The sequence below is a fragment of the Elephas maximus genome, chromosome 7, assembly GCF_024166365.1.
Source record: "Elephas maximus indicus isolate mEleMax1 chromosome 7, mEleMax1 primary haplotype, whole genome shotgun sequence".
Lineage (NCBI taxonomy): Eukaryota > Metazoa > Chordata > Mammalia > Proboscidea > Elephantidae > Elephas > Elephas maximus.
This window is the reverse complement of record NC_064825.1, coordinates 90,751,585-90,779,574: the sequence shown is the minus strand read 5'-3', so window position 1 is coordinate 90,779,574 and position 27,990 is coordinate 90,751,585. Positions and strand designations below refer to the sequence as shown.

At 44.6% G+C, this 27,990-nt stretch overlaps 1 protein-coding gene across 3 annotated transcripts in view; it reads left to right on the top strand.

Moving 5' to 3' along the window:
* Positions 1-27,990, top strand: part of SLC1A2 (solute carrier family 1 member 2) — a 405,614-nt gene that overhangs the window by 197,250 nt on the left and 180,374 nt on the right. Inside the window, exon 1 of one of the 3 annotated variants that reach the window (XM_049889391.1) lies at positions 10,251-10,762. The exons of the other annotated variants lie outside the window; for them this stretch is intronic. Coding sequence (XP_049745348.1) covers positions 10,746-10,762 — 17 coding nt within the window. The 5' untranslated portion in view covers positions 10,251-10,745. Of the gene's footprint in view, positions 1-10,250; positions 10,763-27,990 lie in introns of those variants that run through there. 3 annotated transcript variants of the gene reach the window in all.

Below are 27,990 nucleotides of genomic sequence, written 5' to 3'. Positions count from 1 at the left end.
ATGCAGATGACACAACCTTGCTTGCTGAAAGTGAAGAGGACTTGAAGCACTTACTGAAGAAGATCAAAGGCCACAGCCTTCAGTATGGATAACACCTCAACATAAAGAAAACAAAAATCCTCACAACTGGACCAGTGAGCAACATCATGATAAACGGAGAAAAGATTGAAGTTGTCAAGGATTTCGTCTTACTTGGATCCACAATCAACAGCCATGGAAGCAGCAATCAAGAAATAAAAAAGACACATTGCATTGGGCAAATCTGCTGCAAAGGACCTCCTTAAAGCATTGAAAAGCAAAGATGTCACCTTGAAGACTAAGGTGCGCCTGACCCAAGCCATGGTATTTTCAATCGCATCATGTGCGTGTGAAAGCTGGACAATGACTAAGGGAGACTGAAGAAGAATTGATGCCTTTGAATTGTGGTGCTGGCGAAGAATATTGACTATATCATGGACTGCTAAAAGAACGAACAAATCTGTCTTGGAAGAAGTACAACCAGAATGCTCCTTAGAGGCAAGGATGGCGAGAGTATGTCTCACACACTTTGGACATGTTGTCGGGAGGGGTCAGTCCCTGGAGAAGGACATCATGCTTGGTAAAGTTTAGGGTCAGTGGAAAAGAGGAAGACCCTCAACAAGATGGATTGACACAGTGGCTGCAACAATGGGCTCAAGCATAACAACGATTGTGAGGATGGCGCAGTACCGGGCAGTGTTTCGTTCTGTGATACACAGGGTCACTGTGAGTCAGAACCGACTCGACGGCACCGAACAACAACAACAACAATCTTAATGAGAGTAGATTGCCAGGTCTTTCTGCTATGGAGCAGCTGGGTGGGTTCGAACCAACTATTGGTTAGCAGCTGAGTGCTGAACCATTGCATCACTTCACTCCAGGAAGACTAAAGGTGGGAAAAATAGGCCTGGTACTTGCCCTCAGTCATATAATCCCAGAAGAACATGCAAAAATTAGAAAGTATGATAAGTCCTAGGACACAAAATACAGTATACTGCAAGAATGTACAGTGGGGGAATGGATTTAATATGGAGAGAGTGGAGGAAAAGTCTTGGCTCCCTGAGGAAATGATGACTGAGTTAAAGAGTTAATCACTAGAAGGAAGGTGGAGAGTGAGTAAGAACATTCCAGACAGAGGGAACAAAATGTGCGAAGACCTTGAGGAGAAGGGCTCCTTGAATGTTTGAGGAACTGCTAGAAGCCAACGCGCCTCATGCACAGCCATCACCCATCTATTGGTGGAGGCTTGCATGTTACTTTGATGCTGACAGGTTTCAGCAGAGCTTCCAGACCAAGACAAACTAGGAAGAAAGACCTGATAATCTACTTGCGAAAATCAGCCAATGAAAACCCTATGGGACGCAACGGTCTGATCCATAACTGATTATGGGGACAGCACGGGACCAGGCAGTCTTTCATTCTGTTGTGCATGGGGTTACCACGAGTCAGAAGCCAGCTCAATGGAAGCAAACAACAAGAGAAAACCAGTGAGATTGCAGGAGAAAGAGTGAATAAAGAAGTGATATGATATGATGCTGGAGATGGAGACAAAGTCAGGGCCACTTAGGAATCTGGGAGAACAGAGTGAGAAGCCATGGCCAGGACCACAGCACATATCTTAAACCCCATGAATTCCTAGAGTGTGCACTAGGAGCTATTAGTGAGGTCATCCAGTATAGCCCTCGGCTCTGACTTCGGCTTCTTCTATTGTCCTTCTAACCTGGACATGAATGAAGACCTTGAGTCTCATTGTATGGACACAACTGCAGATTGTTCTAACATAGCATGACCTTAAAAGAAGACAAGATGAGTTAGAAGAAGAAAGCTGGCAGCCAATGCAGGATGCAAAGAAATGAGACACATTTTATATCTTCCCTTATGCCTTTCCCCCTTCTTTAGGATCCTGTGAAAATTTTGAGTGTAATAGTTTAGATCCCTAGGGCTTGGGGAAGTTTATCTTTTCAGGGCTGTCGGAACAATGGAACGTTTTGGAGTGGTTTGGTGGCAATTTGTGGTCTCTTTTTGCTTTTCTTGGCAGCAGGACTTGCTGTTCCTGGCAGGGCTCTGCCCGGATGTGCCGAGGCCCAGCATTTTAAAAGACAGTCTCAATTGTGGAGTTTTTTTAGGGCTCACTTCACGTTCATATTCCAGTTCTGAGTGTTTATTCAGAGGCTTGTGGACTAGGTTTGATGGAGAGCTTTGTCAAGAAAGGGGAAGGGAAGGTCAGTAGATAAAATTAGGGAGTAGCTTTCTTAGGTAAAGGGAGCCCTGGTGGTGCAGTGATTATGCACTCGGCTGCTAAACAAATGGTCGGCGGTTCAAACCCACCAGCTGCTCTGCGGGACAAGGATGTGGCAGTCTGCTTCCGAAAAGATTTACAGCCTTGGAAACCCTACTAGGGCAGTTCTGCTCTGTGCTATAGGGTTGCTACGAGTCAGAATCAACTTGACGGCAATGGGGTTTTTTTTTTTTTCCTAATCGGTTTGGTTTTGGGTCTTTTTCTCAGGTGAAGAATAAAATTAGAGATTGAATTCTCAGAAAACAAACAAACAATAAAAAATAGCAGTGTCATGTTCCTGAACTTACGGTTTCTAAGAAAAGGCAATTCCACACGCTAGAGAAAGAAAAAAAAAATTTTTTTTGAAAGAATGCTATTAATCATAAAATATGCCCATTTCTGGAAGAGTTGTGCATTTTCAGTGGAAAGAGAAACAAGGTGTTACAAATAAAGCAGCATCCAGGTAGTAATAAGTGAAACCTTGAAGTAAAGAACTGGGATATCTTCCAGTTTACTGTAGTTACACAAGGCCTAACATCCACATTTTTCATTCATCCTAGTTCTTCAGTCCTTGATTAAAAAAAAAAAAAAAAAAATCCCTGAATCTATATTCTCAGTTTAGAACTAAATTACCTGGTTGTTATGCCTCACTCTTTCTCTTAATAATTCATTAGAAAAACACTTTTCAGATTTCGATATAAAGACTCAGAACTATCAGAGTAGTTTCATAAAAAAAATGAATAGAGACAACAGAATAAAGATCACATCATTGATTTTCTGAGGTCACCAGAGCCTGGCTTGTGTCCTTGGTTCTGTCCTACAGCCAAATCACTTAGCATTTGCTCATTGTGGAACTGGGATCAACCTAAGAAATCCCATCAAAAATTTCCTATTCTTCCTTCTGCCCTTCTTACCAACCAGTCGCCATTGAGTCAGCTCCGACTCATGGTGACCACACGTGTGTCAGAGTACAACTGTATTGCATAGCTGATTTTTTGGAAGTAGATGGCCCGACCTTTCTTCTGTGGTGCCTCTGGATGGACTCGAATCTCCAACCTTTCTGTTAGCAGCTGAGCATGTTAACTATTTGCACCACCCAGGGTCTCCTCGCTCATCAAGAGGATGTCATTGCTGAGTTTTGTAATTCACAGCAGAACATAGAGAAAGGGAAGGTGGATGCCTAACTCGATCTTTGCAATGATTAGGAGAAACTGGGGGTAGAAATTCAAATGACAGCAATCACTCTCAAAAAGTATTTCCACTTTATACAGGATCAAGCTACTAAAAAAGAGACAGTCACTCTAATTCAAAACTTTATGGTTTTTATTGAGGGCATAAAGAATCTGTACTAACCCTGACATTTAGCCTCAACCCATCTCTTAGTAGGAGATGCTGACATAGAGGAATGATATACTGAGAACTCACATTTCATCTCTTCCCACTGTCTCCTTTCCTTCTTCATCCGTATTAAATAAATGGAATGAATTCACACTCTTTCAATTACAATTCATCAGGCAATAAGCGTAAGTACCAACTGTCTCGGCCTTCTCAAGCTTTCTGCTTAATGAGAAGGTTTCTACCCAAATAATGGATTATATTTAGACTGAGTTCTCAGTCTGAATTGAGGTTTCTATGAAGGAACATCTCTTTCCTCATCAGCTTGGAGAGTGAGGTAAAAATAGAACGCCCTCACTTTTCTTTTGCTAATGTGCGTTAACAAAAAAAGAGTGAATGAACTCAACTTGTTTCTTACTGCTCCGAATACCCATGAGACAATGGAATTTCTCTATTCTCTCTTCAGTGACCAAAAATCTGATGAACACAGATACAGGCTGGCTCATCTGTAGCTGCACTGTGCTGGTGGAGCTGAAGCATTGCCACCAGTCTTCTAGGTGATGAAAGTGGCAGCAGCCGGAGGCTGACATAATTAAGATGTTAATAGCTAGCACTGTGTGCCAGGAACTGTGCTAAGTGCTTTATGTGACATCACCTCAATTAGTTCTCATAAGAGCCCAGTAGATGCGTGTCATTACTCTCCCCACTGATGCCCAGGAGGGGCGAACGATTTACTCAGCAAAATTCAGAATAGAAAGAAGGAATGATGAACTCAACTTGAATCACATTGATCCAAACACGGGTGAGATGGATGGTTGTCAGGTTGCTCTAATTCTGAAGACTATTTTATAACTTCTACTGTGACCACCTTGGAGCCCTGGTGGTGCAGTGGTTAAGAGTTCAGCTGCTAACCAAAACATCAGCAGTTCAGATTCACCAGCCACAACTTGAAACCCTATGGGGCAATTCCACTCTGTCCTAGGGGCAGTTCTACTCTGTCCTACAGGCTCGCTATGAGTTGGCATCGACTCTACCGCAACTGTGACCACCTTAGGATCCTTAATACATTGTTCTGGTGCTGCCACTATGAAAATGCATCTCCTGCTAGTTAGGGCTCTAAACCTGCTTCGCTTTCTAAAACCTTTATATTTTCAGTTTAGTTTCAGGCTTTTCCAGTTTCTCTTTCTCATGTTCTTGTCTTCAGGACCAACTCTGTCAGAGAATTCAAAACAAATAAATTAAAAGCGCAGTTGCCACTGAGTTGACTCTGACTCACGGTGACTTTATGTGTGCCAGAGCAGAACTGCTCCATAGGGTTTTCAAGACTGTGCCTTTTCTGAAGTAGATTGCCAGGACTTTCTTCCGAGGTGCCTCTGGGTGGAGGCATTTTGGTTAGCAGCCAAGCACGTTAATCATCTGCACCACCCAGAAACTCCTGTCAGAATAGTTTAGTATGTTTCCTCTAAAATAGGAACAGCATACAATAGTTGCCCTTCACATTTTTCATTCATTCTAAAAAACACCTCACGTTTTGAAAAGTAAGCACACTTAACGCTAATTGTCTTGGAGAAAGGGCCCCAAATGTCCCTTTTGTTTCATTTATTTAAAAATCACCTTAGTGTGTCTAGTCTTGTTGTCCTAATGATTGGGTCAAAGTTTTAGAAGACTGGTCCAGAAACCAACCAAAACCCACTGCCATCGAGTCGATTCTGACTTATAGCGACCCTATAGTGGCACAGTGGTTAAGTGCTATGGCTGCTAACCAAAAGGTTGGCAGTTGAAATTCACCAGGTGCTCCTTGGAAACTCTATGGGGCAGTTCTACTCTGTATTACAGGGTCGCCATGAGTTGGTCCAGAAAAGGAGCTTGTAGTTCCTTGTTTTTTGGGGTGGGGAGGGGGGAAGGCAGGGACAGATGTTTCGTCTTCATACTATGTACCAGCCACTGTGAAATCTGCTTTACATATATAATATTTGTAGCTACAAGAATTATTTCCATTTTACTTAATCCCTCAAAGGGATTAAGCGACCCACTCAATGGAGCCCTGGTGGTACAGTGGTTATGACATGTGTGGGATTTGGACGCACACCGGTTTGACTCCAAAGTCCAGACTTGCTTTGCCAGAAGGAAACGCCAAAAGGACAAATGTGTTCCCTGGGTGGTTCTGACCTTACAGAGAACCACAGATATGAATGTCCCACCTCCTGACCTGATGGTGGCTGGTTTTCTTATTACTAAGTTCTAGGAGCATCGGTAATCTTAAAGAGCAAGGCAGATGAGATGGGGAGAAAAAGTCAAATTTCTATTTCTCAGACATTACAAAATGACAGTCCCTTTTGGCGAGGGCAGCCCTTAGGTCAGTTGGCTGCTATTTCTCTCTAGGTCACTTTCTTCTGATAAACTTTGAACATTGGAACATTTCTCCCTCTGTTGTCATCATGAGGGGGGATGGTCTTATTCAATAGCCTTTTATGGGAAAACAGGGTAGGTCTTTTTTTTTTTTTCTATATTAGGAGTTTCCCCCTCCCGCACGTGAAGATGTAATAACCAATCTCAAGCAATCTAAAGGAGAACCAAGACAGAATGAATTCCTTAGAAGAGTGTAATAGGAGAAGGGGGAGTCTTTGCCCCTTCTTTGGTTCAACAAAGCTCCCATAATAATGGAGGAAGAACATTGAGAATTATAGACTTTAGGACTGGAACCTTCAAGGCCATCTGGTGACTTCCTCCATAGTTTGACTATACCTCCTTCTGATCTCTAGCAACTTGGCTGGCCGACTCTTCTTTACTGGAACATCCTTATGGTGGAGAGGTCCCCACATGGCATGGGGGCAACCTGTCCCAATAACGATGATATTATTACTGCTACAGGTTGTGTAGCAAAGAGATTTAAAGCAAGGTTCTGCAGGAAGACTGCCTGCCTTCAAACTCCGGCTTCACCCTGGCTTCATCCACTTGGCCCTGTAGAACAATTCTCTGTTTGCTATGTTCCCCAGAGAGGTTGAACTCCTAGGATTATATATGAATTACATCACTGGGTTCTCCTGCCTTCTGGATTCCGCTGGCTTTGGCCAACAGGGAGTTCCCAAGGGGAGAGAAGGGCCGGAGGGAAGTGATGTCCAGGTCCTTATTCCCAGGCCCCCTTCAAGTGGGTTCCTGTGCTAACGAAGGTCTGAGCTCCTGTCAGGTGGTCTTCTCCATGCCATATTAGAATAGCTCTTGGTGTCTTGGGTTATGAAAGCTCCTAGGATGATTAAGATGCAGATCTGGTTAATCTAATGGGTTCACTCTGCATTCCAGTAACCTCCCTTAAGGGTGTGTAATTGTGTCCCCCCTTTGCTGTCAGCTGGGGGGGGCTTTCACTATCCTTTATAGTTTCCCTACACCTTTCCCATACCTTTCTAAATAGTCCCTTTATTAAACTTTCCAGTTTACTTAATTTGAATGTGTCATCTTGTTCCAGATGGAACCCTGACTCATAGAACCACCCACTAGCTATGTTAGCTTGGGCAAATCCCTTAATTTCTCTTGGACTCGGTTTTCTCTTCTGAAAAAGGAGGGGTAATAACACTACTAATAACTTCTGTAGAAGATCATGTTAAAAATTAATGAGGTTATACATATAAAGTATGGTGACACCTGTGGTTCAGTGGTAGAATGCGCACCTTCCATCTGGGAGATCCAGGTTCAATTCCTGACCAATGCACATCATATGTTAGCCACCACCTGTCTGTCAGTGGAGGCTTGTGTGGTGCTATGATGCTGAACAGGTTTCAGCGGAGCTTCGAGACTGACAGACTAGGAAGAAAGACCTGGTGACTTAGTTCCGAAAATCAGCCAGTGCAAAGCCTGTGGATCAAGTGGTCCAGTCTGCAACCGATAATGGGGCTGGTGCAGGACCGGGCTGTTTCGCTCATTATACATATGGTGGCCATGAGTCGGAGATGACTCCATGACAACTAACAACAGCAGCACTGCTGGAATCATGGGAAATATTCCTGTGGTTTCATTCTCCAGCTGTCACCTCAGCAGAAAGGGAAGTAAAACCCCCAGACTGTGAAAAGAATATGAGACTGTAAAGGCTGTGTAAGTGATAGTTCCAAATTCGAAGTCACACATCTTCCTTTGACAGGGCTTAAGAGACGATGGGGTCCCCAAACTTATTACCAACATGCAAGAAGATAGTTTTTCATCTACAACTTGTTTTTAAAACATGTTTTATCAGATTAAACAATAACTACCAAGAATGAGGAGATAGTTAAGGCTTTTTTTTTTTTTTTTTTTTTAAAGAAAGTGCCATGTTAAGAGTGGCTCTTGGTGTCCTGGGTTATGAAGGATCCTAGAATGAATAAGGTACAGATGTGGTTAATATAATGGGGCAGACAGGAAAGACAGAGAGGAAAGAGAAGGGAAGGGATGAAGGAAAGTATGGATGGAGGAAGGTGGTTTGGAGTCTAATTGTGAGGTGACTGAGGAGTAGAGGTTTTATGTTTATTTTTTCTATTTACTTACTTAGAAACCCTGGTAGCACAGTGGTTAAGTGCTACAGCTGCTAACCAAAAGGTCAGCAGTTCAAAATCACAAGGCACTCCTTGGAGCAGCTCTGTGGGGCAGTTCTACTCTGTCCTATAGAGTCCCTATGAGTCAGAACCGACTCTATGGCAATGGTTTTTTTTTTTTAATTTATTTGGTTTTTTCTGATTATTTATTTTCCTATTTATCTCTATTTTTTTCTTGTCATTTTCTCATCTGTCTAGTTATCCTTGGATATTTTGCCAAGAAACTATTCTGCAAGGACTCTTAGAATTAACTCAGTATTTTTTGAGGGTTTACTGGGTGCCAGACTCTAGGTGGGAGTCGGTGAGTGGCATAAACGGTTTAGTCCGACCACTAGCCAGAAAGGTTGGTGGTTTGCTTCCACTCAGAGGTGCCATGGAAGACAGGCCCAGCGATCTGCCTCTTCAAAGTCACAGCTTTGAAAACAGTATGAAGCACAGCTGTACTCTGCAACCCATTAGGGTCTCTATGAATCGAAATCCACTCAACACAGGACTCTAGGTTAAGAGGTTTACATATCTTTTAGTTCTGTTAACCCTTCAAGGCGGAGCTCTGGTGGCGCAGTGGTTCAGATCTGGCTGCTAACCAAAAAGGTCGAATACACCAGCCGCTCCTTGGAAACTCTACAGGGTAGTTCTACTCTGTCCTGTAGGGTCACTGAGTCGGAATGGACTCCGCGGCAACAGTTTTTTTTTTTTTTTTTTTAACTCTTCAAGGTTTGGGATGTTATTCCCATTTTGCAGATGGGTTGAATAATTTGCGCCAGATTTTTCTACTGGAAGGTGGTAACACAGCTAAACCGTCCTGCTGGTACTCCACCTCCCCTAGCATCGTCCCCGGACCTGCTCTGCGACTTTCCACGTGGCCGGCCCTGTTCCGTCTTCCGACAAGGGTCAGTACAGTCTCGGGACCGGAGAGTGCCTCACCGGGAAGGAGCATGACCGGTCCCAAGCGACAGGCTCGCAGTGCTGACCTGTCCGGGCGCCTGTACATTTTGCAAACCTCTTTTTTAGGAGAGCCTGTTTAATTCTCACCGCGGCCCTGCAAAGGAAGTTATTTTTGGTCTTATCTTCTAGACTAGGAAAGCTAGGCTTCCCTGCCCAGAGGTCAAAGGCTCGGCAGGTGGTGGAGTCGTAGGCTTCGGCGGTGTCCCAAAGATAATAAAATTTGCTCGGCGCTCTTCATTATTATGTAAAGCCGGCGGGGAGGCTCGGACCCTCCCTTACAGTAGCCCATCTGTCTCCGCGCGCCGCCCCCGGCGCTCTGAAGCCTCGGGGAGCGGAGCGAAGTGGGTGGAGACGCGTCCAAAGCCACAAACCACTGCTACCTCTGCGGGTCTTCCCAGCACGCGCCCAGAGGCCGACTTCCCTCGGTTTAAAAAACTACGGCCTCCCCTGCCCCCTGCCAGCCGCCCTCAAGGAGCTGCATTAATATTAATCCCGATGAATAATTGAAGGCCGCACATTTATTCCGGCCGCGATGGGGGAGGAGGAGGGTGCACAGCTGGGCTGGGTTTCTGCAGCGCAACCCTCGCGCTACGGCTGCGTGGGTTCCCCGGGGCCCGGCACCCCGGGGTGGGTGCATGGGGTGGGTGTGCCTGTCTGTGAGCATGGAAGCGTGAACTGGTGCGGGTGTGCTAGTACGTGAAGGGGGCTTCCGGGGCTGTTCGAGGGAGGCGGGGACAGAGTGGCATCCCGGGTCTACGCGCCGTCGCCTGTGATCCGCCCTGCGCGGGGTGACCCAGGGCCACGCGGCTTGAGGAGAAACAATAGCGACTCCTTGGATCCTGGGCATCTGCCACGGGCTACCCAGGCTTCTCCCGGCTACCAACAGGGCCTCTTTTCTTATTTTGCTAATTTATGGCGAGAGGCTTGGGGGGAGAGATGGTAGAGGAGGGGCCGCGTGTCAGGATGGGGGTTGGGGAACGGCGGTGAAAGGAGTTGCCCGAGGCGGCGGCGCGGGTGATGTCAGCCCACGACGAAAATAGAGAGGGATCGCCTGCAAATCCCCAGCTCCGGAGGGGCTAAACCTTCCAATCCCTCCCCGGCCGGCACCGAGCCAGGGTGCGCACACCCCCGCACTCGCGCGCGCACGCACACACACACACGCACTCCTCCTCACACCCATCCGCACACACACTCCCCCCCCCTTCCCGTGCCATCACCCCAGCGCAGGCACTCCGCCACTCATTGAGCCAGCGAGCCTCGCAGCCAAGCACAGGTGGCAGCGGCGGCCCCGGCGCTTCGCCCCAGCGCGCCCTCCCGCAGCCTCCGGTGCAGCACTGTCTCTGGGAAGCCACACTCCGAGCCCCCGAGCGCCCCGCCAGGCGCTGTCGCGGCCGGTGGAGGGGAGCGCTGGACGGCCGCGGTGGAGAGCGGGGAGGGGGATTAGCGTCGGTTGAGGCGCTAAAGGGCTTACCCGGGAGGGCGTGGGAGGGCGGGGAGAGGCGCCCCTTTAAATACTGCGCGCCACACTCTCGCGCTCACCCGGGTGCAGGCTCACTCCTTTGCCAGTCGCTGCCGGATTCTGCTGAAGAGGAGGGGGCGTTCCCCAGACCATGGCATCCACGGAAGGGTGAGGGTTTTTTTCCTCGTATCTGCGAGGAAGTAGGGGGCGGGAGGACGCGAGGTGGAGACCCCCTGGCCGGGATGGGGGCTGGGAGACGCCAGCGCCGGAGTCGGGGATATTGGCGGAGCGATAGCTTGCCTGGAGGTGGGACGCTTGGGAGGGGGATTAATTTTCTTTCTTGGAGCTTACTGCTTAAGCCTTTCCCGAGGACGATGAGAGAAACGGAATGGTTTTGTTTTAATTAAAGGGGTAAGGTGCGGTGGAGGTGTGAAAAAGAGTGTAAAGAAGAAATCCTCTTGAGGTTACTTTTGAGATATAAAAACAATAAGGGATGGGGCGCCGTGCTAGTGGCAGAGATGGCCCGGGGAAGCAGTGCCTGGAGCGCGGCGCCGGCTGGAAAGCTCAGGACTCGCCAAGAATGAATGGACCTGGGCGGGGCGAAGACCAGCGAAAGCGGCTTCGAAAGCCGCGTTTGCAGAGTGGCCCAGAAGATGCCGGCCGGCTCTGATCGCCCCTTGTCCCCGGATGGCGGAATTTCCCTGGCTAGCTCTAAGACAGGATGGAGGGAATTTGGGTGCTTCTGGGAGGAGACGGGAAAACACGTGGTTTTGGGTAGGGGGTGTGGGTGAATGGGTCCCCAGACTCTGGCCCGGGAAGCTCTGGCTTCCCCATTCTGCCCCGCACCCCTGGAGCCCTCTCCTGCTTCCCCAGGCGGCAGTTGACAAGGAGAAAGCTCCAGCGATGAGGATAGCTGCCTTTAGTAAGAGGGAGATGGGACTGCACGGGACCAAAGGATCCCTTGGATATTCACACCTCAAAGGAAGGGTCCAGGAGTCACGTCCCTGGACCAGTATCTCCCAGGAACGTTTTCTGGGTGGGATAGCCAGAGTGGGAATAAAAGGACAGGCTGGGGCTCAGCCTTTTGGTTATTTCACAAAATTGCACTAGCCACTTGTGAGAGATCTCTGGATCTATGTTATGAGGAAAGCAAATAGCCTTCCTCTGGCCATGGGCAGTCAAGAGTCCTTGGTGCTGGTACTTTCCAGACTTTGTCTCTAATAATTGTACAAACTGTACAGGTATTTTTTGGGGGGAAACAAGTCTCTAAGCAGGAGAGAAGAACTGGTGTCCAAAGCCAGATCTCTAGACTCCAGCCTCCAACAAGGGAACCAAAAATTCAAACCCGTTGCTGTCCAGTAGATTCCGATTCACAGTGACAGAGTAAAACTGCCCCATAGCGCTTCCAAGGTTGTAATCTTTATGGAAGCAGACTTATGGAAGCAGACTGCCACGTCTTTCTCCCAAGGAGCGGCTGCTGGGTTCAAACCTCTGACCTTTCAATTAGTAGCCCAGCGCTTAACCATTGCACTATTAGGGCCCCTTCCAACAAGGGAAGATATTTCTAAAGCTGTCTTCTTCTGTCCAAGAGAAGGAACTCATCCCTTCTTTGTCTCCTGGAGCCCTTCCAAAGGGCCTGGCATCTTGGGTAGCGTGAGATTTCATCTCTCCTTTGGCCCTAACAGTTTGTCAATGTGGACACTTTTGATTGCTGTTTCTCAATAAAGATGCCCCAGAAGGACTGTATACAAAGAGGGTGGTAAACTGCTAAAACTGATATCTAGAATCAAATATTTATAGCCCATATAACTCAACCTCAGACCCTTCCTGCTTATTAAGTCCTTCATACTAAAAAAAAAAATAAAATAAATAAGGTATTTCTGGCTGCCTTTAGTGATTTTCTAGACTTAGCCCTGCTTGTAAAGGCTGAAACCCCCGTGACTTAGATGACTGATTGTATCCTTTCAGATACTGCACCCAATTCCTCTTTTTGGCTATCCACATAGTGAATGGAGAGGTTAAGACCACAGCAATCTCCAGACTGAGTGTGTTTATATCATCTTTGTCCTAAATGAGGAATGCAAATGATTTGACATTAAATATAAGGCAGAAATGATTTTCAGTACTTTAACAAGGCTCACGTTAATTGATGCCACATTTGTGCACTGTGCATAGTTAAGATTGGCCAAAGGAACTTGTACTTAGAAGATGAAAAAAAAGAAAAAATTTGAAAGACTGTGAAACAAATGTAGAAAGATCTATGACCTATTATCATTTAAGAGCGGTAACAGTCTCAGAAGCTCTGAGCTTTCCCTTCTTTCTCTCTTTCTTTCTTCTCTCTTTTCTCCCAGGGCTATCTACTGGGCACTTGTTGGGTGGAACTCACATGTTAGGCACTCTGAGGGGATACAAAGACATAAGTGGTCTGCAAACTAGCTGTTAGAGGGCTGACTCCAGTCCAGCACTTGTATTAGTAAACTCTTTATGTGGGTTGGTGAAATGACCTTGTCCCTTCCCAAATCTTTGGTTAATGTGCCTTATAAAGAATAATTCACAGAGAACCCTCAGGTTGGCCTCCTTTGCTAATCTTTGCTCTCTAACCATGTTGAAACTTTTCCTTGAAGCACACATGGCTGGGAATGAAGATAAATAACGATATAGTTAAAACTGGCTACTGCTGAGTCCACTTCGACTCATGGCAACCCCACGTGTGTCAGAGTGGAAATGTGCTCCATAGGGCTTTCAATGGCTGGTTTTTCTGAAGTAGATGACTAGGCCTTTCTTCTGAGGCACCCCTGGTTGGACTTGAACCTCCGGTCTAAGCAGCTGAGTGTGTTGACGGTTTACACCACCCAGGGACTCCAACAATAGTTATATGCTTTCAAATGATCTATTTTCATTTCAACTCTGTTTGCTTCAGAATGTCTGGGGAGTGGTAAACTGACCATTCTGGTTAACATTTATTGGGTGATATAGTAACAGTCTACACCATATGCTGATTACCAACTTTTAACGAATTATTAGAAGCAATAGTGAGATGTTGTGCTTGTTTGGTACTCAGTTTTCAAAGCACATTCATGTACATCGCCACATTCGATTCTTCCAATAACTCTGTGAAGCAGGCGGGACGATGAAAATAGACGTTAAGAATAAAATGATATAGAATATAATGTCATATTTCCTGGAAGATTCCAGGACTGGCAGAACTTTTGGGTTATCATCTGGAAATGTCTGTTATCAGTGAAAAGTCTGCTAGTCGTGACTGGTGTAGAAGATTTTACTGGCTTTCTCCCAAATCTTTTGCATACATTCCTTGCAATTTGCCTTCTGGAATAATTCTTTTTATCAGTCTATGCACTTTTTGTTGCCTTTGCAGAGCGTACCCAAATGCAGCCTCATTATTTGAGGTTTCTGGCTATTTGAGATTGGGATTATTAGCATCCGGTTTCTGTAAAAATCAACAGTGGACTCTTTGGTAGTTCCCGGGCCCTGAGAGGTATTTTCCTGCAAAGCAAGGTCTAATTTGATAGCTTTTTTTTTTTTTTTTTTTCTGAGTCCCCTGATATGGCTAGAATTACCCAGATGGCTTTTAGGTCCCTGACTCAAATTGGAAGATTGTAAGTAAGTTTGTGGCAGACATGCTAGTGTCTGTTATTGACTGGGTCATGGTGGAGTACCTAGACGCTGTAGAGGTGGGTATTCTAGAAATACGGTCTTGGGGGTGAGGCACAGCTAGGTCATCATGTATGTCAGGGACCCATGGCAATCTGTTTTCTGATCAGCTCCCAGGAGCCAGGGGGTCAGGGCTATGGCCAACCACAAGGACTTGGATTTCAGTTTAGCTTAGAGCGCAAATGAAACAGAAAACTGCTGACAACAGAAAAACCCTGGCCAGGGAGACCTACTGAATTTATTATTTCAAGCAAACAAAAGCATAACATAAAGATTGCTTTCTCCCTCTTCCTCTTGGGAATGAGGATGAGGTCAGATGGAGAAAGCACCCGCTGAGCAGACTTATTGGGGTGGGAATGGAGGGAATGGGGTTTGGGGTCTAGAGGGGTTTGTGTAATGCATGCCTTGGGCTTTGCTGGGGTTTTCATTTCTCCTTTTCTAATTTTCGAGAATATAAAAATCAGCCTCCTTGGGTAAAATAGGTATTAGTGGAACTGTGAGAAAGCCATCTCCTGTTTATTAAGACAGTCTCTAGTGAGTATTGAAAGCATCTCTGAAATTCTCAAGAAATAATGTCTAAAGCCAAATGAAACTTGTGAAATCGAAAAGCCAGGAGGTTAAAAACCAAAAGACAAGCCTGTTCCTCAGCGTCCACGGCCCCCAGCTCTCCCTCTTTTGTGCTTCAAGATCCCGTGATCTGTTCTTGGGCTTCCTCTTTAAGGGAAGTATCAGACAAGGAACAGTCCTGTAAGAGGTGATACTGGCTCTGCAAAACCAAGCAATATTTAACAGCTAAGTGTGAGATTTCTGGGTCAGTGTGCCAGGACTCCTACAGATCCAGGGTTGCAAAGGTTTTCCACAGTTTGAAGCTCATTTCCGGTTGATTTCAATGAAAATCTGCCCCTCTCCATCCTTCTCCGTGGCGTTACTCACACAAAGCCCAGATCACTGGTTTTCCCCCCTTTTATGGCAAACTAAATTGTTTTCCATACCAATTTTCCCCCCTTTGGACTCGCTTGCCTTTGGGAATGAGCTGAACCTATGCTTCATTTCCATCACCTGCTATGATTATTTTAATTTAATAAGACATCGATAACTTGCAATCCTCTAGCAATAGTAAGTCAGCAGAAGCATCTTGATCGAGAGACAATTTTAGTTTTGTTTGCATTTTAAGAAATTGTCCTGGCAGTGTGCAAAATCTAACAAATGCCAAACACTGTCGTTTGTGCCCTTGACAGCTTGCTGGGGGCAGGCAGGATGGTTCATAGAAAGGGTTTTAGAATCCAGATTATGGCAAATCGCTTTATTTACCACGTTGCTGGGTTTGCTCTCTCTTCCCTCTGCTCGCCCCTCACCCCTCAGTGCACCCAGTGCCAGGTCCTTGGAGTGAATTAATTAAAGGAGTGTTTAAAAATATCTCATTGCTCCATCTCCACGTGCTCCATCCTTGATTGGAGGCAGATGGGACGCATATTTGTCAGGAGAAGAGAAAAAGACTAGCGTCTTGTAATAAATCTGTCTGGTTGGCCTAAAATGATGGCAGAAAAGACAACGGACCAGTGGTATTAAAGGAAAATGAAGAAAGGGGTAGATCCTTCCTTGAACTTTAAAGAAGGATGCCTCATTTACTGAGTGCTCTTAAAAAAAAAAAAAGATGGTTTTTTTTAGCAGTGTTATTTTTAAATATTTATGTATATATGAATGTATTTAATTTCTTGGACAAGCAGATATGTCCTCTGTCTGCTGACCTGCCGTCTGGTGTTTTTGGCAATCTCTGCAGCTGCTTTGGATTAGAGATGAATTGAGCAAGGACTGTCCTTTAAAATTGGAATGACGAGAAGGAACTCCATTTTGGCAGCTGGACTTGATCTGAATCAATCCTGGCTGCCTCTAGGAAAGATGACAGCAATGTCAAAGACTTGGATGAAATCCTTGGGGACAAGTCAGGAGACAGCGTCCCCACACTCCCCCGTATGATAGAGGCTCCGCTGAAATGGCTGAAAGTACTTTATTCTGTTAAATTTGGTCAGGAGTACCATCTGTCACTTGCTCTTGGTAATCTGGCACAGAACTTTCCATTGTGTGCTTCTGCCATACCAGGTTCTCAGCCGCTGTACTTGCGGGATCACAGAGCTGGTGACAGTAGGAAGTTGGTCTAGGGTCTGTTTGCCTCCCAAGCTTTTCTCTGTCTATAGCACTAAATGGGTACGGGGTGCCTGTGGACTGTATGTGGTCTACAGGTGTATATATGTAAACCAAACCCGTTGCTACCAAGTTGATTCTAACTCATAGTGACCTTGTACGACAGAGTAGAACTGCCCCAATGGGTTTCCACGGAGCACCTGGTGGATTCAAACTGCCGACCTTTTGGTTAGCAGCCGTAGCTCTTAACCACTATGCAACCAGGGTTCCACACACACACACACACATGCACACACACACACAGACACACACACAGTATATATGTATATAATTTGTTTTTTGTTCAGACAGGATTTTGAAACTATTTGAATTATTTGCCTATACTTAAATTTTTTTTTTCCCTAAAAAAAAAAAAAAAAAACCCTGATTCTGGTATCTCTCAATAATTGGAAGGTTTGATGACAAAGGAGCTGCCCTTTTGTTTTGTTACCATTTATTGAGTGATTATAGCCTGGTACTGTTCTAAGCACTTTACACTATATGGCAAAGACTGTTATTATCCCCATTTTACAGGTATAGCAACTGAGGCACAGAAAGATTGTAGTGAGTAGAAAGCCAAGCAGGCTACAAATCCATGGCTTCTGGTCACTTGTCCTAACCACTAGGCAACACTGTTTAGTCTCCTAGGACAGGATTTAGCTGGGGCTGAGGAATGGCTGTCCCCTGAAACAGGTCATGTGCTTTCCAGGTTGGGCACAGTCTTTTCTAGGACCACTTCATTCCTGTTCCCTGCCTGACCCTTTGCTTCTCCAAGGCAGCTATTAAGAGAATAAGACTTGGGATTCCATCTTCTTAGGTTATACTATTGCCTAGTGGTGTGGATTGGAAAAGTTATTCAAAACCCATTTCTATGTAATGAAAGATAATCCAGCCTACTTAAAAAAAAAAGTACAAAAAACGAAAAACAAAAATAACCCTTAACCATTACCTTCTTGTTATTTCCTTTAATTTATTCTAAGTTGTTCATAACGGAGCATTCTTGTGTGATTATTGGTTGTCTGGAAGCAATAACGCTGTCTCATCTAGGTGCACTGCTTTGAAACACCTCAGGGCATGACCACATGGATCCTGTCCTTTGGAATATTGAGCCTTGGGACATATTCCAGAGGGTATAGACTCTTGTAGGTCCTGAGCGGTGCGAACAGTTAATGTGCTCAGCTGCTAACTGAAAGTTGGGTTTTTGAGTCCACCCAGAGGCAGCTTGGAAGAAAGACCTGACAATTTACTTCTGAAAATTCAGCCATTGAACACCCTGTGGAGCACAGTTTACTCTGACATTCATGGGGCTACCATGGGCCAGAATCAACTCAATGGCAACTGATTTAATACATTTTATGGGGCAGTTCTACTCTGTCCTATAGGGTCGCTATGAGTTGGAATCGACTTAACGGCACTGGGTTAGTGGCAAAGGTAGCTGAGCATTTAGCAGCTTCTGGACTTTCAAGCATGGCTGTTTAGGGTTGTGACATTCCAGTTTCCTTAAAGAGCTGCTGGCCCTACCCCTCTTGTGGTGAGGCTGATAGTTTTTTGCAATGAATGCAAACAGTGAGGACCTAGGGATGCCTTTTGAATTACGGAAAAAATCTCTCAGTGGCCCTGTTTTTGTGTATTTTTAAGAGTGGCAGGTTGCTGATCACCCAATAGGTGGCAGTAAATGTCAGTACTTTATCCAGACTGGTGTTTGGACTCCCATCGGAAGCCCCTTGGTCCTTAGGGAATCCCGATTCCCACAGCATTCCATTTGCTTGTGATTAAAAATAGTTTCACCAGTAAATATATGTGTAATTTGGTAATAGTGGGACACTTAGCATGTATTGGCAATGTTCATAGATATACTTGCAAATAAATATAAGCAGGCCCATTCATTTGAACGAATTCCGAGTTTGTATGACTTTACATAGGAAACCTTGGTGGTATAGTGGTTAAGTGCTACGGCTGGTAACCAAAGGGTGAGCGGTTTGAATCCGCCAGGCGCTCCTTGGAAACTCTATGGGGCAGTTCTACTCTGTCCTATGGGGTCGCTATGAGTTGGAATCTCTATGGGGCAGTTCTACTCTGTCCTATAGGGTCGCTATGAGTCGGAATCGACTTGATGGCGCTGGGTCTGGGTATGACTCTACTTACACGACTTCATTTAATCCTTGGAGAACTATTGAATGTTATGCTCATTTTACAGATGGGGAAACTGGAGCTTAGAGACGCTTTGATTTGATGCTGTTACTGGGCACTTTGGAAACCCTGGTGGTGTAGTGGTTAAGTGCTACGGCTGCTAACCAAAAGGTCGGCAGTTCAAATCCACCAGATGCTCCTTGGAAACTTATGGGACAGTCCTACTCTGTCCTCTAGAGTCAGAATCGACTCGATGACAATGGGTTTGGGCACCTTGCTTTTTTGTCGTCTAATTCTACTGTTTTATATTATCCACACTTTGCAATTAGTTAACATTTCCCTAAAATTTCACAAGTCCTCTCTTTGTTTTTTATTGCCCCAGTGGGTGTTTGCTATCATTTTGATAAAAGAAAGCAAGCTAGCCAAATGTTTCTAAGGAAGGAGATTTTAAAGAATTTAAGAGACAATGCAAAAGAAGGACAAAATTGATTACAGAAAGAGGTCAACTTATCTTTGAGTGGGCATGTGAAATTCTAAAGAAAATGCCACCTCCCCCCGACACCAAAAAAAAAAAAAAAGTGGGAATAAGGCCAGGTAACTGAGAATGATCAGTTTGTAGATGTCAATCTAAGACCTTCAAAGGGAAGAAGCAAATGGAAGTGCAAGGAAGGAGATAAGGTAAACGACAGAAAAAGCATCCTTCTCTGCGAAGTATCAGGGAAAGCCAACTCCTGCAGATCAGATTATTTTTGCTGCTTTACCTTAGTCTTTTCTTGCAAGGGCAGTTGAGATCTGATAATGAGCTTTGTTGGGAAAGTGGATGGAAGACAACAGGAACAAAGCACGCTCAGATAAACTTGTTTAGGGGTGAAATGGATGGGCACCAGCTGACGACACTCATCTCAGACCCTCTAAAGGAACCGATGGTCCCCAGGGAATTAGTTCAGCTATTATTTTTCTATATTTAGATGCAACATATGGTCTAGAAAGAGTGTCAAGAAAAAATATTGGACTAATTTCTAAGACTGGAAGAGAGAGGAATGGAATTATAGACTGGATCTATCCCCCAAGTGTTTTTTTTTCTGAGTTCAAAGTAATCGATCAACAGACATTAGTAAAATCATCGTAGAATGGTGGAACTGATTTTTAGATGGTGATTAATTGCTAACATTTCAAATGAAGAATTAATTGTTTGTAAGAGTTTATCTGGAAACGCTGGTGGCATAGTGGTTAAGTGCTACGGCTGCTGACCAAAGGGTCGGCGGCAGTTCAGATCTGCCGGGCGCTCCTTGGAAACTCTACGGGGCAGTTCTACTCTGTCCTATAGGGTCGCTGTGGGTTATCTATGCATCTCAAAACCTTCAAATCTGGACTCTTTTCACAGACATTGATGCATGGGGTTTGAGGCATTGTTGCTGGCCTGCATAGGGAAATGGATTTGGAGATGAAGATTTGTGCACGTAAGGTTTATGGGAGAAGGAGCTCTCAGTGTCAGTACGTGGGAGAGAGTAAAGGACACAGGGTGAGCGGAGAGAGAAGTTAAAAGTCACAACACACACCTCAGCTCACTCACAGGGAGCTCTGGAGCCCCGCCGGCGCTGCAGGAAGGTCCTGGGTTGGGGAAAGAGCTATGGCCTTTCTGTCTCTGCATCGATTAGCCATTGGATGAGGGCTCTGCTAGAAAAGGGGGCATGGCACTGAGTGAGTCTGTGGCAAGGCTTTGGAGGTGGATTTAGCTAAGAGCTGTCATTCAGCAGTGCTCCCAGCAGCTAGGCAAATATACCCCCCAGTTTTGAAGACGGGGGGATGGAAATCTGGGCTGCCCACCACAGTATCCACTATAAACTCCAAATTCAAATGTTTGAGAGAAAAGAAAATGATGAGTGCCCTTACTTTTAATCGGGAATATCCAAGCCTCAATGAAGCTCTCATCTGTAATAAAATGTCATACCTTAAGAGGAATGTGTGGTGGGGGAAAAACAGGAGGGAAGGTGGATTCTGGTGGGCAAAGATGGCAAGAATTAAGGTCCATCTCCTTCCTCAGTTTTAGTTATGATGCACATAGCTTCCAAGGACAGGAGACAGAAGACTTTCTCTTCACTCCAGTCCTTCAAGGATATCTGGTCCAACAGGAGGACAATTACCTGAAATTGCTGCCTTAGAAAGGGGATCAAGTCTAGAAACATCAATATCTATCTAGAGTGTTGAGTGTAATGGAAGGGGCCAGAAGGAGCGATAGAAAGACATATTGGGAACCAGAGTATAGCTGTTATGGATATTTCCAGTGTTGACAGCAGTCGTTTCTATATTCCTACCAGTGTTCTTTCCCATGGAGTCCTTACCTGGAAAAAGGTGGGCAATGAACTGGAACTTCCTCTGGAATATCCACTGCATTGTTCTATTGATTCCAGAAGCCATGTGTTTTCTCAAGCCAAGGATACTGGCATGTTGACTTTCTCTGCTCTAATCCCATCGTAAATACTAAGATATGTTCAAAGAAGAAAGAACATCTTGTACATAATTCCAGGCCTTGTAGAATATACTTCTGTGGGTATTTCCCCTTATTTTCCCACTTCAGTTGATTCTTTCTGAAACCAAGACGTTGGCTATCATTGTGTTTCTGTTCGTATTAACAAACCTGTTGCTGTCGAGTCGATTCCAACTCACAGTGACCCTATAGCACAGAGTAGAACTGGCCCGTAGAGTTTCCAAGGAGTGCCTGGTGGATTCAAACTGCCGACCTTTTGGTTAGCAGATGTTGCTCTTAACCACTATGCCACCAGGGTTTCCCACCTGTGCTTAAGAGGTACAAATCTGTTCTTTACTATAGCAGGTAGATATTGTGCATATTTCTAGCATTTGGGTAAAGATCTCACTGATTGTATTCCATCTGCATTTAGAAAATACATTTTATACATAGAATGTAGCTATCAGCTAAATAAAAGGTTATGAGGGCTTTGCAGTCTGCAGTCACAGAAATTATTTTTAACAAAAAATTTCAACGTTTTGTCTTCTTTTCCCACAACAAAAAATATATGGCATTATTAAAACAACAGCAGCAACACCTCAAATATTAACAGAGTGGCATAAAGAAGTTGAAGACTGCCTGCCACCCCAATCCTCTTCCCTAGAAATATTAGTATTTTGGTGCCTTTTGAGACATTTTTCTGTGTACACGTAAACACCCTATTTCTAAAATACAAATTGAATTACCCTGTATAGGCTGTTCTACAACTTTCTTTTTACTGAATACGTCTAGGTATATATATATATGTGTGTGTGTGTGTGTGTGTGTGTGTGTATATCAAACAAAAATCCAAACCCGTTGCAGTCAAGTTGATTTTGACTCAGAGCAACCCTATAGTACAGAGTAGAACTGCCCCATAGGGTTTCCAAGGCTGCAAATCTTTATAGAAGCAGACTGCCACATCCTTCTCTGGCAGAGCGGCTTGGGGGTTCAAACTGCCAACCTTTCGGTTAGCAGCCAAGCACTTTAACCACTGTGCCACCAGAGCTACACACACGTGTGTGTGTATATGTATTTGTGTATATATATATATAGCCCTGGTGGTGCGGTGGCTAAGAGCTCAGCTGCTAACCAAAAGGTCGGCAGTTAATCTACCATCTGTTCCTTGGAAACCCTATAAGGCAGTTCAACTCTGTCCTATAGGATTGCTATAGGGTCGCTATGAGTTGGAATTGACTCGAAGCAATGGGTTTATATATATATATATATATATACCAAACCTGTTGCCTTTGAGTAATTCCGACTCATAGCAACCCTATAGGACAGAGCAGAACTGCCCCATTGGGTTTCCAAGGACTGGCTGGTGGATTTTAACTGCCGATCTTTTGGTTAGCAGCCAAATGCTTAACCACTGCACCACCAGGATCCCATATATGTGTGTTTAGGTTTAAAAATTTTTGATAGTAGTTCATTGTATGGTTATATAGTAGTTGATTTAGCCAGTCCTTTTTTTAGTTTAATTGATAGACGTTAGGTTATTTTCAAGCCTTCTTCGCTATAACCATGTTGATAGAGTATGAATTGGAGGAGGAGATGAGGCAGAACACTGAGACAAGTTAGAAATGATAGCAATAATTCAGGTGGGAGATAATGACCTGAATTAGAGCATAGGATGAAAGCGCATGATGAAGTTTCAAGGATATGTAGAAGGACTCAGTGACCAAGTGCATGTAGGGGTGAGTAGGAGGGGGAGCTTAAAGCCATCTCTCAGGTTCCTGGACTAATCAATTTGGTGTGGGAGATGAATGCAGAAAAGGAATTCAGGGGAAATGACAAATGTGAAAGAGAAGGTAATAAATTTGATTCAGCATATTGGATTAGATTTTTTTCTTTTTTGTGGGCTACACAGTTGCAGATCCTCACTAAGCAGTTGGGTACAAGAGAGGCTGGGCCTTTATGGAGTGGTATTTATGAGTAAATAAACTCATCCATATATATATAGAGAGAGAGATCTTGAAGCTAGAAAAAATATTGGACTAAGGGCAGGGGCAAGGACTATAAGGCAGGAGGGGACAGGAAAGCTGGTAATAGGGAACCCAAAATCAAGAAGGGAGAGTGCTGACATTCATGGGGTTGGTTACCAATGTCACAAAACAGTATGTGTACTAACTGTTTAATGAGAAGCTAGCTTGTTTTGTAAACCTTCATCTAAAATACAATAAAAAAAAATATTGGGCTAAGGGAAGAATCCTGAGAACTCTAATATCTAAAGATGGACAGGAGAAGGCGATTTAGGGTTCTGGGTGCTGATGAGTAAGGAGGGAAGTCAGAAGAGAACAGGTGTCTTGGAGTGGTCAATGGTGCTATGTACTACCCCACCCAAAAACCCACTGCCATCTAGTTGATTCCAACTCATAGCGACCCTATAGGACAGAGTTTCCAAGAGTTTCCATAGAGTTTCCAAGGAGCACCTGGAGGATTCAAACTGTTGACCTCTTGGTTAGCAGCCGTAGCACTTAACCACTATGCTATGTACTATACCTGTATACTTGTTGCCATCAAGTCAATTCTGACTCATAGTGACCCCACAGAGCAGAGTAGACCTGCCCTATAGGGTTTCCAAGGAGAACCTGGTGGTTTCGAACTGCCAACCAATTGGTTAGAAGCGCAGCTCTTAACCACTATACCACCATGGTATCCGCCATGTTCTATAGAAAGCTCAAATAGCTTAAGTATTGAAAAATGCTCATTGCACTCGTCAATTACAAGTCATCAGTGACCTTTGAGAGAGCAGTTTGAGCAAAGTGATGGCTACTATCGCCAAGGTGGTGTGAGTGGAGAATAAGTGGAGAGAAAATGAGTGTAAATGATTATTTTTAAGACTGGCAGGGGAGATCAGGATTACACTTTTGAGCACTTGCTGTAGTTTTAGTGTGGGTGTGAGATAAGCATGTTCATATGATAAGGGGAAGATTTGATTAGTGAAGGTGAGGTCTTGAATACCCTTTGTGGAAGATGCTGATGAAGAAAAAAACGAACACCAGAGGGTAATTTATCGCTTGCTTTGGAGGTTCCTGTAGGGGAGGGCAGGGTGGCTCTGTGCGTACTTAGTGAAGGCTTTCTCCTGTCTTCCTGTTTAATCCTACAGGGTAGGAAGAACAACTCAGAATGGAGAGGGAGGAAAGGTTCACCTTCCTGGATTGCCAGATCCGTGTAATCAACCCTGGTGATCTGCAGAGTGACTGACAGGGCAGTCAGCTTGCCATTACTTCTGTAACCTCATCAGTCAGAAAGCTAGACTTGGTGGATGTACCTTGGTGGTGGTTATTACCATTTTTTTTTTTTAGGTCGACCTTCCAGAATCCTTTCTAAGGGTTCCTAGCTGGAATTACTCTCCTACCCTTAGCCCTTCATTTGTGCTCTTGTGTAGCTTGTGAAACTTCCTTGGTCTCAGTTTTGATCCCCATTCTTCTCTCTGACTCTACATTCTCTCTGGATCACTTCCAGGGGATTTGCATGCCACCTGGATACTGATAACTCCCAAATTTATATTTCTATTTCAGACCTTTTTTGCAAGCTCCAGATTCATGCCCTCCAACTCAGTTGACATCTCCATTTGTGTGATAACTAGACATCTCAAACTTACTGTGTCCACAATGAAACTCATTTTTTTTTCTGACGACTCATCCCTACTCTCTCTTAAGTTTCCCCCATCTCAATAAGTGGCACTGCCATCTATCTAGATATTGAAAGCCAGAAATATAGGTATTATCCTTGTTTATTTCTCTTCCCTTGGCTCCAACCTATGAGCTCTTTCAGTTCTATCTCCAAGAGTTTTCTCAAGTCCGACCTCTTCTTTCCATCACCATGGCCATCACATTAGTTCACACAAACATCATCTCTCTCCTGGAAGCTGCAGAGCCTCCTAATTTTCAATATCTTAAATATCCCATGGTCTTGCCCAACCGTAGGGCCTTTTCCCTTTGTTTGGACCACTTCCCACCCTACACCTACGCTCATTCTTCATATGGCTGGTGTCTTGATTTCCTAGTGCTGCTGTAACAGAAATACCACAAGCCAGTGCCTTTAAAGAGCCGAAATTTATTTTTCACAGTTCTGGAGGCTAAAAGTCCAAATCAGGGTCTCAACTGTGTTTATTCTTTCCTTATGGTAGCCTGGGGCATTCCTTGGTTCCTTGGCGATCTCACATGGCATCTGTCTTCCCCCCATGTGTGCATGTGTATCTCTTTGTCCGTTTTCCTCTTTTTATAACTCAGAAGTGATTAGGTTTAGGATCCACCCTATACTGGTATGGGAACCCTGGTGGTGCAGTGGTTAAGTGCTAGTCTGCTAACCAAAAGGTCCGCAGTTCCAATCCACCAGGCACTCCTTGGCAACTCTATGGGGCAGTTCTACTCTGTCCTGTGGGGTTGCTATGAGTTGGCAACGGGGTTTTTAAAAATACTGGTATGACCACAACTGATTGATTGATTACATTACATTAAATTGCATGTGGAATTACGTTAGATTACATGATGGAAGGCAATTACTTTACGTTACATTAGATGCAAGGTAATTACGTTAGATTACATCCATAGGTATCGGGTTAGGGTTTCAACGCATGTTTTGGGGGTGGGGGAATGTAATTTAATCTGTAACAGCTGGTATCCTCTTATCTATACTATCTTTAAGTTCTCAGCTTAAATGCCACCTCCTCAGACCACTCCACCTAAAATAGGCCTCCCTCTCTTAGTCCTATCTCAGCCCCTTGTTTGTTTTCTTACTTAGTCAATTAAGCTTTTTAAAATATTTAACTTATTCTCTTACTTGTTTTTATCTGCCTCCCTCATTGGCAGCCAGGAAGGCAGGGAAAGTCTTTGTCTTGTTCATCATGCCATTCCTGGAGCCAAATGCAGTGCAGTCCATAAGCATTTAGTGATTGAATGACCATCGACCTCAGCCTGGGGGAGCGAGGAAGGCTTCTCAGAAGAGGTGATATTTAAGCTGGACCTCTTCCAGGGAGTTTGTCCCCATTACGCTTTGTTCAGACCTCTCTTACAGCACTTAATTATGATTGTATGCTAAGAGTTTTTGTGTCTGTCTGCTCACTATCCTGGTATCTCTGTGAGGATCAGGACTACATTAATTTCTTAGTGCCTCAACTTACCATTATCACAATAAATGTGTGTGTAATTGAATTGTCTACCTTAGGAAAGAGATACGCAAGGACAGAGAGAGGATGGAAAGGAGCAGGCTTAGGCGGCAACAAGACCAAGGTTGAGAAAACACATCCTTGTGTGTGTTGGGATATGGTGCTCTTTGAAAGGCTCTGGTGATCAGGTGAACATACCCTGTGTACCAGTCAATAACCAGTCTGTTTATTGCTAAGGGTTAGTAGAGTTCAGGCCGGCTACAAGAATAATCAGACCACTTACTGTCAGTTGGGCAGCAGATCGTCTTATGAAGCCAAAAATGTGTTTGTCATACTCAGTCATGTCCCCATGCTGCTGTCTGGAAAAGATTACAAACTCCTGCATCTGAGGTTCTTTCAAAATGCAATGAAGTTTAATCAAATGAAAGCGTTTGAACCCCTCCCCCATCTTTCCCAAGACACACTGCCTCCACTTAGAATGATGTTTGTCGGCTGTCTATTCCTTTCCCTTGTTGTTTGTAAAGAAAAACAAGAAGAAGCTTGCAAACATTTTATATTCAGATATAAAGAAGGGATTTCTTAAATCATATATGATTTTTAAATTGCATCAGTGAATAAAACCCAGGGATCCACACTTCAGATGCTTATAAAACTGATTTGGAAAAAAGAAGAGATGCCGGAAACTGACAATATTGTTGTTAAATTGATACTTTTAACTTCTAAAGAGATTCTTTAAGTGTTGTCTTACCCTGGCTTCCTATTGTGGTAGGAAAAAAGAGCTACAGGTTTAGAAATAATAAGTCTTGTCCTTGGTATGTGTTTTCTGATATCCTAAATAAAGATTTTGGCATCTCTTCTGCGAACTCATCCAGCTGGTATGAATTGAATTGTGTCCCGCCCACGCTGAAGAGAACAAAATGCTGCCTGGTCCTGCGCCATCCCGATGGTTGGTTGTGGGTCAGACCATTGTGATGCATAGGGTTTTCACTGGCTGATTATTGGAAGTAACTCGCCAGGCCTGTCTTCCAAGTCCGTTTTAGTGTGGAAGCTGTGCTGATACCTGTTCGGCATCGTAACAACAAACGAGCTTCCACTGACAGATGTGTGGTGGCTGGGCATAAGGTGCATTGGCCAGGAATCAAATCTGGATTTTCACACGAACGGTGAGAATTCTACCACCGAACCACCAATGCTTCATAAATGATGCTGTTTTGTATCTTTGTAGTTCCTCAGGTGGAGTTCTCTTCTGGAGCTTTCTGGGGGCTGGACATGTTGGGGGTATTTATCATGGCCTGGTGGGATACAGTGGCTGCTGAGTCACTTCTCACTAATGGTGACCTTACGTGTTTCAGAGTAGAACTGTGGGTTTTCAATGGCTGGTTTTTTGGGAAGTAGATTGCCAGGCCTTTCTTCTGAGGTGCCTCTGTGTGGACTCGAACTTCCAACCTTTCAGTTAGCAGCTGAACACGTTAACCATTTGCACCACGCAGGGACTCTGCCTAGCATCTTTTTGACCCTTGGCACCCTCACACTGTGAATCCTGTGATTGGATGAGGGGTCAGTTTCAGGGACCCTTTTCTGCAGCCTGGAAACCCTGGTGGCACAGTGGTTAAGTGCTATGGCTGCTAACCAAAAGGTCAGCAGTTTGAATCCCCCAGGTGCTCCTTGGAAACTCTACAGGATAGTTCTACTCTGTCCTATAGGGTCGCTACGAGTCAGAATTGACTTGATGGCAGTGGATTTGGTTTGTTTTTTTTTTGGTTTTCCTCAGCCTTATGGGAAAGCCTGTGATCA